At 38.1% G+C, this 12242-nt stretch overlaps 1 protein-coding gene across 2 annotated transcripts in view; it reads right to left on the bottom strand.

The window, feature by feature from the left end:
• Positions 1-722: 722 nt before the first annotated feature.
• The window catches only part of sncgb (synuclein, gamma b (breast cancer-specific protein 1)), a 22602-nt gene continuing 11082 nt past the window's right edge, over positions 723-12242 (bottom strand). The window contains exons 2-6 of one of the 2 annotated variants that reach the window (XM_063003634.1): positions 9995-10036; positions 9768-9895; positions 8116-8133; positions 3100-3144; positions 723-3016 (exon numbers count right to left, since the gene is read on the bottom strand). In XM_063003634.1, coding sequence (XP_062859704.1) covers positions 3008-3016; positions 3100-3144; positions 8116-8133; positions 9768-9895; positions 9995-10036 — 242 coding nt within the window. In that variant the 3' untranslated portion in view covers positions 723-3007. The remainder of the gene's footprint in view (positions 3017-3099; positions 3145-8115; positions 8134-9767; positions 9896-9994; positions 10037-12242) is intronic. The other variant, XM_063003635.1, reaches the window with a different exon arrangement.

Consider the following 12242-nt stretch of genomic DNA (forward strand, 5'->3'; position numbering starts at 1 on the left):
ATGAACAGCGTAAACAGATATACTGTATGAACGTGTGATGTAAAACCTGTAAATAAATATTACTGTACAACTGGAGATACATTTTATTTACCTTGTGTGGTGGAGATGTTTTTTGCCGTGATCGCATAATGGGGACTCAGAATATCTATTACTCAACAAAACCATTACTGGACCAGTGTTGGTGCATAAGTAAACATTAGAACTTGTAAAAATTAAGCATAAAACACAGAGAAAAAGGTGAGAACAAAGTGAGCATCCAGACAAAATAAAACCTATCACTCATGTAAACAGAGAGACGTGCACCGGCTAGTGGACATTTACTGAATTACTGGTCCTGGAACGCTTCTCCAGGGAACTTCAGACCAGACATTCGGCTTTCCAGATTTTGTCTGTTAAATCCAAAATTCGTTAAATGGAGGTCCGTTAAATCGAGGTGTCACTGTATATGCTACAACTAGGTTTCAGGTTGTAGCCCACTATGCCCACAAATTGCTGCAATGTCCAGCTCCACAACCAATGCACAACAGAATCAAGGCAATTACAATATGTTAAAACGTAAACATAAGAAGGTGTTGTATTTTTGGTGTGTTGTAACACACATGTAACTACACAGTGTAAGTGTGTAAGTAAACATAAGCAATTACACACTGTATTTTAGGTGGTATTACACATGTAACTTCACATAAAATAGGTATACAGTTACACATATTTACAGTTCCAAATTGTAGTTTTACAAGTTTGTTTGTTTGTTTATTAGGATTTTAACATCATGTTTTACACTTTGGTTACATTCATGACAGACACGGTATTTACTCATTACACAAGATTCATCAGTTTACAAGGTTATATCGAAAACAGTCGTGGACAATTTAGTATCTCCAATTCACCTCACTTGCATGTTTTTGGACTGTGGGAGGAAACCGGAGCACCCGGAGGAAACCCACGCAGACACGGGTAGAACATGCAATCTCCACACAGAAAGGTCCCGGACTGCCCAACCTGGGAATCGAACCCAGGTCCTTCTCGCCGTGAGGCGACAGTGCTACCCACTAAGCCACCGGTGCCGCCCCAGTTTTACAAGTAACTAAGCACAATCCAGATGTGCAGTTGCATTCATGTAACATGTTGTAACTGGCTGTGATTTTCTATTTAGTACATAGTAACTAAACAAATAGTCTAAAAAACAGTCCAGCACAATAAATCAGTTTCAACAAAACTCTTTATTTCATTTTACTGTCTATAAAATAAGCTTTTATTTACTGATTTCAACTTAACCATTTGGGGACACGTGCATGCGTGTCTGTGTGTGCATTTGTAATCTGTAGGTAATGAGTGGCGATTTGAGAAAAATGTGAATTTATACGTCTGTGTGAGTTTTAGAGTGCTCATGAGGCAACATGCAGTCTTCAGTTTCCAATGAAAGAACACACTGCATTGTATAAATATGTTTCCCCACCCAAAGCCAACACAAGCACAGACTGGGGTGGCATACATTATTTGAGGGATTCTCGGTGGAGAAATGAAGAAACTCATCAGCAACACATCTTGGCATTCAGTTAATAAAACAGTGCTAGAACACCACTGCAAATTGCTACAGAACGAACCATTATTAAATGGTAGTACTATTGCTTCACATCACAAGCATATCTGGTTGCTGATACACCAAATTCACATGCACTGTAATCAACTAAAAAAATAAAATGTTTTTAATAATAATATATGTTTTTTTCCTGATTCTCCAGCTAACACTCATAATTCCAAAGTAGCTTTTAAACTATTGCTTCTGACTCTTCACAATTGTACAAAGACAAGCAAATAAATAGATGCAACTGAAATGCTTCATAGATTTATATTTTATATTATTTTATTCTCAGGTAGCTTTGTATTTAAATCATTTGGATACATGTAAATTCATTTCTTTATAGAATTCTTGAACACAACATACACTAAAACTAGTCATCAAACACACAGTGACTGCTGTTTTGTCACTCATACCGAGTTAAAGGAATGTAATGTACTGTATGTGAGTGTACACATTTTCAGATTGTATACACTGCAGCATTATAAACACAAAATAACACCAAACATGACCATCACATCTAAGCGAACACTTATAAGTACATGCTTCATTGGAATGAAATGCATCGCAAAGACCTTTCATGCTTGAACCATCACTTGGCTGTGAAATCTGACGTTCATAATAATAATAATTCTTACTGCCTCTCTTCTGACCCCCAAACAAAAACAACAGAATCTGCTCACATTGCTGCATCTTTTTGTGCTGTGTTCACTATAAAGAAACTCATTTTTATTCTCTAATAAAAATGTCAGACATATTAGCTTTGTGTCAATATTTTTGTGCAGTTCACAGCACATGTATACAGTCTCTCATACACTGTCATAGCTTTTCAGACTTTTCATATTTCTTTGTTTGGCTCTAGTGACATTAAGAAAATTAATGATTTTTTACAGAATTTGGATTAAATTCCTAATATAATGTTATCAGTGCTTTATTGTGAAAATTATGGGTAGTAGTGAGGTACATGCAATTGTTTTAAAAAGTTGACATGGGTCTAATTTGAGTTCTGACTTAAATAAAGATCAGATCATTTTTGGTGCCAATCAAACATTGGGGCATCTAGATTTCAAAAGATTCCCATTTTTTACAACACAACATGCCCACGCCACAATCTTCTTTTTACCCACATTCTACATTTAGTATAACATTAAAATATGTGAAAACTTTAGATTGCTTTAGCAAAAACTTCAGGGGTGACAACACTAGGAAAATACAATGACAACACCAAGACAGGGGCAGTGGTAGAAAAAAAAGCTACACAGAGCAAACATCAGTGAAATGAGAGCCTTAGATTGATTTGCTTTTCATACTGTCACAAAGAAAAAAATCTCAGCAAAGGTTTTCAATGAGAGACTGGACTAGGACAACAATAGTGAGAGACCGGACAGGTAGAGTCTGAGGAGAGAAGGGGTGTTTCTGCTTCCAGGCCTAATAACCCTGTTATGAGACAAGGAAAAGTTATTATAATTAATACTTAATTACATTGTAATTATAACCACGTTTTAGCTGTGTTTACTCACCTGGCCACCGTCTCCACCCTCCATGCCACCCTGGGAGTAGTCAGCCTGAGGACAGATAGACATAAGTGAGCTCCAGTGTGCAAGTATGAGCATGTCAAGCATATAAACTGTTTTTCAGTATTGTAACATTTCAGAAATTTCATATGGGCCAAAGCATGGCTGATTCTGACAGCATGCCCTCTTTAGTTGGATGCAGTTATAGCATCTCTCTCTTTCTTTCTATGTATCTGCAGTGCAGCTCCATGATTCTGCTGAGTCACTGGGGGCGATGTCAGAGAAAGAATAAATCCTAACCTCCCTTATTTTGTCCTTTACATTAACATACAGTATATTATACAGGTGGATTTCACTTTGTCCTCTGGATTCCTTTTTTTAAATAATACATTGCTTGATTGATGATTGAACTAAAATGTCTTTAAAAAGTAAAAAGAGAAAATAAAAGCCTATTCTTCAAACCTATTAAAATAAGATGCAACTTAGAAACATCCTCCCTTTATAAACCCTGCATTGCTTTAATATATTACAATGTAATACCACTGATCATGTTTTACATTTCCTGTTTCCTAAATGTTTAATTTCCTTAAGGTTATTTAATATAATAAAACTGAACACAAAATGGAGCTTGGTGTATTAAAGTTTAATAAAGGTTAGCATGACTTAAAGGGAATAATGCTCTATTAATAGGTACAGTATATCTCATTAGCAGAACCTTTGCAAGCTGTCAATGTCCAAAACTGATGTTTAATGGCTTAGTTAATCATAACTCAGTACAATGCAGGCATGCAAATCTACTTTAATAAAGAAAATGCAAAAGAAGGTGTGAGAAAAGCTAGTATTCATGCTTGGGAATTGCAATTTATTTATGTATTACTTTGTTGTTGTTACATTCTTAATAAATCTCAATTCAGAACAGAATTGAAATAAATAGAATTAGTAGAATAGACACATAATAAAAACGATCTAGGGGCATTCCCACATTTATGACCTCCATTAACAAAAAAAATACCATAATAAAATAATGTACTATATGCAATGTGAAACCTTAATAGCAGGCTAGACCAGATGCTAAAACAAACCACAGCATCCACCATTTTGGCTTTGTCCCAAAACACATACATCTTACTTACTAAACAGAATGTCAAACTGACTGAGATATTATATATGTGATTTTAAATGGGCTCCGATTAACAACTAGTTTGTTTTTAGTAGCTAAGTGTTTAGTTATGTCACATGTTTTTAATGAAACATTTAAACTCCATTCCACTTAGGGACAGTGGCAGTCTAGTGGGTAGAGCTTCGGGATATTAATTGAATGGTTCAGAGTATAAACCTCAGCTCTGTCATGCAGCCACTGTTGGGCCCTTGAGCAAGGCCCTTAACCCTCTCGGCTCTAGGGGTGCCGTACAATGGCTGACCCTGTGCTCTGACCCCAGTTTCCAAACAAACTGGGATATGCGAAGATAGAATTTTGTTGTACATATACTGATCAGCCATAACATTATGACCACCTCCTTGTTTCTACACTCACTGTCCATTTTATCAGCTCCACTTACCATATAGAAGCACTTTGTAGTTCTACAATTACTGACTGTAGACCATCTGTTTCTCCACATACTTTTTTAGCCTGCTTTCACCCTGTTCTTCAATGGTCAGGATCCCCACAGGACCACTACAGAGCAGGTATTATTTAGGTGGTGGATGATTCTCAGCACTGCAGTGACAATTAAAAAGATCACGGCTGGTGGAAGAGCGTTTTCTTACAAAGCTCCACAACTCTGGAATAATCTTCCTGCCTCTGTTCGGGATTCGGACACAGTCTCAATGTTTAAGTCTAGACTGAAAACATATTTATTTTTTCAGGCTTTTGATTAGTATAGACAAAGGCGCAGAGCTTGGGGGTTCTTGGTCATAGAAACTTGTGGTGATCAGGGATGTTGGGTTGCTGTCGTCCTGCCTCTCTTGTCCGATCACTCAGGTTTGATGACGGTGGGGAGATGGGCGCTGATGTCCTATGAAAGCCTTCATGACCTTGTTACCTGCTTGCTCTCCCTTTTAGTTATGCTGTAATAATTAGGGCTGCCGGAGTCTAAAACTCTCTGTAAAACTGTTCGTCAACTAGCATTATACATTATTAACTACATCTGTTGTTTTACCCCGAGGGCATTCTGATGGAAACCTGTTTACCCGCCGAGGTTAAGGATTAAAGTCGAGACTGCCGGGACAATGATGCTGCTCCTGTCAGATGTGACGGATCTGGAGTTATTGTAACGACAAGAAATCACTACAGACTTTATTGAAGACTAGAGCGGATAACAACTCTATTATTATTTAACTGTTTATTTATCTATTTATTACCAGTTATGACTTTTAGATCATTTAATTCTGTGTTTGTAGGATTTGTGTAAATCCTATTTATTTAAAGTATCCTCCAGGCCACCCATGAAGGATGGGCCCTGCTGAGTCTGGTTCCTCTCAAGGTTTCTTCCTGTAATTTTCAGGGAGTTTTTCCTTGCCACAGTCGCCCTCGGCTTGCTCAACAGGGGTTTTTGTATCTGTTGGTCCTGGATTTTGTAAAGTTGCTTTGAGACAATGTATATTGTAAAAAGCGCTATATAAATAAAGTTGACTTGACTTGACAATGACATGGTGGTGGTGTGTTAGTGGGTGTGTTCAAAAACCTAGGGAGCTGCCTTGCTGTCTTACTGTCTACATAGGCAGCTGACTTAGTAGAGAGGATTCTAATAAGTTAGTGACTTATAAGGCAGGATATTCGAACGTACTACTTAGATAGCGATAACATCGGGTTTAGCATTTCGCGTTTAGCATTTAGCATCTCGCCATTAAAACCAATAAACTGAGGTAGCACAGCACGCTAACGTCAATAACATCTCCCTTCATGTACCGATAACGGTTAAATTTCCTGACAAGCCCGAACTTGCAAATAAAAACACTCGGTACAAGTTAAAAATCAGTAATATTTTATTTACGTTTGAGAATAACTCCATTCGTTTCTCCGCCCCGTCAGCCATGAATGCTGGGATTGTCTTGATCACTAAGGCAGCGTTCGATGCTCACTCGTTCTTGAGCCAAAATAACATTGAAATATTAAGATGCCTCAGAAGTGAGGATTTTAAGGCATCTAGGATTTCGAACAGCCTCCTTCTCGGGAGCGCGCACAGGATGATGTAAAATGCTGCCTATGTAGAGAGCACACTATGTGTGTTGTGCTGATATGAGTGGATCAGACACAGCAGCGCTGCTGGAGTTTTTAAATACCGTGTCCACTTAATGTCCACTCTTTTAGACACTCCTACCTAGTTGGTCCACATTGTAGATGTAGAGTCAGAGACAATCGCTCATCTATTGCTGCTGTTTGAGTTGGTCATCTTTAAGACCTTCATCAGTGGTCACAGGACGCTGCCCACGGGGCGCTGTTGGATGGATATATTTTTGGTTGGTGGACTCTTCTTAATCCAGCAGTGACAGTGAGGTGTTTAAAAACTCTATCAGCATTGCTGTGTCTTATCCACTCATACCAGCACAACACACACTAACACACCACCACCATGTCAGTGTCACTGCAGTGCTGAGAATGACCCACCACCCAAATAATACCTGCTCTGTAGTGGTCCTGGGAGAGTCCTGACCATTGAAGAACAGCATGAAAGGGGTTAACAAAGTATGCAGAGAAACAGATGGACTACAGTCAGTAATTGTAGAACTATGCTTCTATATGGTAAGTGGAGCTGATAAAATGGACAGTGAGTGTAGAAACAAGGAGGTGGTTTTAGGGCCAGCTGTAGCCTAGTGGTTAAGGTACTGGATTAGTTTTTAGTATTTAGTTTTAAAAAGCAAACAGCCAAGAAGCTTGGAGCTAGAAGCTAGCTATATTGCATGTTTTAGACTTGACTTTAATAACTGAATTCTAAATGATTTAATTAATTGTATTCAAACATAGAAAATATATCACAAAAACTTACCAACAAGAAAAAAAAAAAAAAAAATTCTTTTTTCGCTGAGGTTCGATTCGATGTATTGGAAATCCCAGCTCTGGTGTGCTAGCGTATTTAATTGCTGCACCACCTGAAGGGCTAGCTATGGAATTTTTAGAGATTTTTTGCTGACAGCTAAGCTAACTTGTCATGTGTAAAAACAAGATTTTAATTATCTTACAGGTCTTGTTTTTGAATGAGTACATTTCAGGTAATTTGTTTATTAAAAATGGGACTTTACAGTATTTAACAACCACAGTTTTGTGTAAGTGGCTTTAGCTTAATGGTTACAGTCTGCTCAGCTTGATTTAGTCACAGGTAAAATTCAATGTTGTGGATTTTTTCATCCTTTAATAATTGTTGGTATATTGTATGTACTTAATTTATAATTGGGGTCCAGGACATTTAACCTTCTCAATTAAAGTTTTTTCACGATGCTAAGGAATTTGATAAACGCCAGGAAGGCTTTTGAAGTACTGAAAGAGTTGTCATTGCCTGAAGTTATTGGGGAAGTTTTATTGTTCCAAGTACCAGCAAGATATGGTTTGATCATCTCAGTTCCCCTTGACAAATAAAAGGCTGTATTATTTTTGGATTTAAGCATATTGCTCTCAGTTCAGCAGTTGCAGTTGTCACAGATTTACAGGTTTGCTGTTAGTAGGATTTCTGCTTTTTCGGTACACATTAGAATGGTAAGCACTGGGAAACTGAAAGAAAGGCATCACAACCACCTTCTTCATTTGTGCAAAAAGAAGAATATTTGAACAGCAATGATTAGTTCTACACTAAGCATGCATAAATTACACCCTACTGCAGGTATTTCTTGCCATATACATCAGCATCAAACAGCTTTTGGTTAATATTCTTTACAGTAAAACAGAATATTGTTAGGGCAAGACCGTTTTGGGAAGGATATATCATCCTGCTAGGAGGAGTGTTAGCTTTAACATTCCTGCATGGGAGGCTACATGCATTCTCTAGTCATACACTTATGCTTTCCCACCCAAACCTGTAAATTATGCACCTCATATACTTGTTCATCCTGTTACAGCATGGCGATAAAGACAGACAAAACAGGTTAGTGACATAAAACCTCCTACAACATGGCAGAACACCAAATAAAACCAGTATTAAAAAACAAGGTGATTATAAACAGGTTATATTTTGTATCTAAGTGGTTGATGTCAGTAACAAACTGATTAAAACTGGTTAAAAGTATAAGGATATACTGTAGGTTAGAATCAAATAAACATTCCTAAGAATGTCGTCCATGCCTGATACAGAGTTGGGTGTGTGTCTAGTTTTATGGCATCTTGTACTAGGATAGCAGGTTCATTAACTTCTGCATTTTGTGAGAAGTATTTTACAGTGCATCCTGGTGCCATGTCTTCTGTGGGTAAACAATGAACATGTACCCATGTATCCATACACATGATCTTGTGAATCTTCCTCCATTTCTTTAATATCCAGTTCTGGTCCTGTGTGCCTTCTGTAAGTGTTTTTGATGTCGGGCAGGGATCAACCTGGGCACTTTGACTGGCCTGCGCTCTGAGCTGACTATGCAGCCCCATACACAGAAGGTTTCGATGTACTGTCTGTTGTGATACAGTCTTCTCATCACCAGTATCAAAATGATATGCAGTTTGAGCCACAGTAGGCTTCCTGTTGGTCTGTACCTGACATTATTGACATGTCCTCTAAAAGTGGACATCATAACTACAGTCCACCATCTAAATCACCTACAATGGGCATGCAGGTATCGGGTCTAGACATCCTGCAATCGAAGAACGTCGACTTGTGAGACAAATCCTGCCATCATGTTGACAGCTGGGCACATGTGCATCATTTACCACAGAAGAGATGGCACCAGGGTGCACTGCAGGATGCCCTGCTAGTAATGTTTTTTATTATTATTATGTGTATTCATTTTCTCCCCTTTTTCTCCCGACTTTTAGCGTATCCAATTACCCAACTGCATTATGCTTCCTCTTAACTGATGTTGACCTCCACCCTGGTTGTGGAGAGCTGAGACTTACACACGCCCCCTCCGACACGTTTGCAGTAGCCAACTGCATCTTTTCACCTGCTCAAGTGAGTTCATATGCAGATCAGCTTTGTGATCAACGCATTATCCCTCGTCCCCATACAGGCGTCATCAATCAGCCAGCAGAGGTCATAACTGCATCATTATGAGGAATACCCATCCGGCTCCCACCCTGTATGAACAACAGCTAATCATTGTTCATGTAGGCACCCAGCCTGGCAGATAGCAGAGCTGGTAATGTTTTGATACCAGGTACTACAGGACTCCTTCAGATGTCCTTAGGCATCCATGCCTTGCTGGGTCAGAGCTGTTTTAAAGCTTGCCCAACATTTGTAGCTAGGTAACTCAATCTTAATCTTAATATGGTTGAATATATTGTAATCCAGTTGTGTTTACCCACAAAGGTTCTATATTTAAAGAAAATGCACATTAAAATTGTATCAGTTTCTTTCAGCTTTTGTGTATAGTAGATCTTATAATTTACCTCAGTTGATAGTATAGACTTACTCTGCCGTTTTACAGTGTTGTTTTAATAAACATATTGATTAAAACAGGCTTTAGAGTTTGTTGTGGGAAAGTCTGGCATCTGCTGGCAAAGAAAAGCATTTTGATTTAAAATGATAAGCACTTACTGGATTCACCATGCCGGTTGATGCAGCCACATTCTCCACACCCTCCACGGTCTTCTGCCCTACGTCATTGGCATTTGCCACTGCTGCATCACCAACTATGTTGGCTTGTTCTGCAGTTCTGTTTGTCACTGAAACAAAAAAGAATAAAGACTTAATTTCCTTTTAATTTTACTGTCTTGGAGTACAATAATCATTGATGTAGTGTCGCTAGATGGTGTTATACTTACCTGTGTTGACACCTGAGACGACTCCCTCTTTTGTCTTGTTACCTGTGACATAAAAATATTGCTTTAATAATTTTAGGGTGTTTATTATGTCACTGTGGGTTACTTACTTTGTACTCTGGTTTCCTCCCACCGCCAAAATATGCCAGTAAATAGATTGGCTGCTTTAATTTCTGCCCTGATCTAGCCCCCAATGTCTCCAAGTATGTTCCAAACCGGCCATGACCCTTATTAGGAAAAAGTGGTGACTAAAGGTGAATGAATAAATGATGGAGGTTTTTTGGGCATACAGAAATATTGCTACTTTTAGTCAGGATTGTTCTTTAGACAAATTTGTAAATATGGACATAAATATTGAGTGTTAAATGTTTCAAATGTACGTTCTCCTGAATAATACAACAGAAAAAAAAAAAACTAAATCAGTGGGAAATGATATTATTATTATTATTATTATTATTATTACTATTATGGTGGAATGATTGTACAGCTGTTGGTTGCTTCACAGCTAAATGGGTCCTGTGTAACTGGATTCAATCCTTGCACTTAGGTCACTATCTGTAATAAGTTTGGCAAGTTCTTTTTATGTCTGTTGGGTTTTTTACCACCGCAGTAAGTAAAACTGCTTTAAATTGCATCTGGGTTCATGTACAATGCTGCGATAAAGTATTAAAATTGTGTTTAACCACCTGGGTTTTCTTTTATTTATTTATTTATTTACATTTTTTCCCCAATCTAGTCATATCCAATCACCCCATTGCATTTCGCTTCCTCTCTACTGATGTTGATTTCGGCCTTGATTAAGGAGAGCAAACTGACACATGCCCCCTCCGACATGTGTGCAGTAGCCGACTGCATTTTTTCACCTGCACGAGACGAGTTCATATGTGGATCAGCTGTGTGTACGGAGAGTCACACCCTGATCCCATTATCCCTCAACTCTGTGCAGGTACCATCAATCAGCCAGCAGAGGTCGTAATGGCATCAGTTATGAGGTCCCCTCCGGCACCCTGCCCTTGAACAAAAGCCAATCGTTGTTCATGTAGGCGCCCAGGCTGTCAGATGGCAGAGCTAAATTTTGAACCGACAAGTTTGAAATGTCAGCTCTGGTGTGCTAGTGTATTTTACTGTGTTTTTCTGCACATTTGTCATATTAAGTGGTCTTAGATCTTCAAGCTAAATGAAATTCAGGACAAAAATAACTTGACAAACATTGCTGTGGTGAAGTATCATCATTCAGCCACATTTGACAAATTTTAAGCATGAACTCCTATTTAGGATCCTTCCACAGCATCCCGGTAAGATTATAGCCAGAACTTGACTAGACCACTTCAAAACCTTGATTGTGTTTCTTTTAAATCATTAAGAGTTGTAAGTAAAATGTCTTGTTGCATACCCCTTGCACTGGGGCTTCAGGTTACAAACTGATGACTGGACATTCTCTTTAATGATTATCTGGTAGAGAACAGGATAGATGGTTCTGTTAATTATGGCAGATTGATTAGGCCCTGAAGCAAGAAAGCATCCTCACACTATCACACTACCACCACTATATGTGACTGTTGGTATGATGTCCCTATTGTGGACTGCTGTGTTTTTAGTATCATTCCAGATGTAAGAGTCCAAATAACATCATCACAAATGTTTCAATGGTCATCATGATGTTTTTAAGCAAATGTGAGACTAGCATTTATGTTCTTCTTTGTCAGCAGTGGTCATTGCCTTGCGACTTTTTCATGGATCCCTTTTTACCACATATTTTTTAATTGGTAAAATTATGAATCCTGATCTTAAAACCCACAGTTTCTAAGATGTTTATCCTGGATTCTTTTATATCTTCCTGAATGTTTTGTCAATGTGATCATGAATCACTTTTTCAGTACATTTCCAAGTTGTCATAGTTTAGTTTATGGCTTTTGTTGTGGTTCACTGGGGTTTTAGATAATCATTAAAAAAATAATAAGTTGCTGTGCAACACTTACTAGCCCAATATACAGTGGGGCCAAAAAGTATTTAGTCAGCCACTGATTGTGCAAGTTCTCCTACTTAGAAAGATGAGAGAGGTCTGTAATTTTCATCATAGGTACACTTCAACTATGAGAGACAAAATGAAAAAAAAATCCAGGAAATCACATTGTAGGATTTTTAAAGAATTTATTTGTAAATTATGGTGGAAAATAAGTATTTGGTCAATAACAAACAAGCAAGATTTCTGGCTCTCACAGACCTGTAACTTCTTTTTTGAGAAGCTCTT

This window comes from Trichomycterus rosablanca, chromosome 10, assembly GCF_030014385.1.
Source record: "Trichomycterus rosablanca isolate fTriRos1 chromosome 10, fTriRos1.hap1, whole genome shotgun sequence".
Taxonomy (NCBI): domain Eukaryota; kingdom Metazoa; phylum Chordata; class Actinopteri; order Siluriformes; family Trichomycteridae; genus Trichomycterus; species Trichomycterus rosablanca.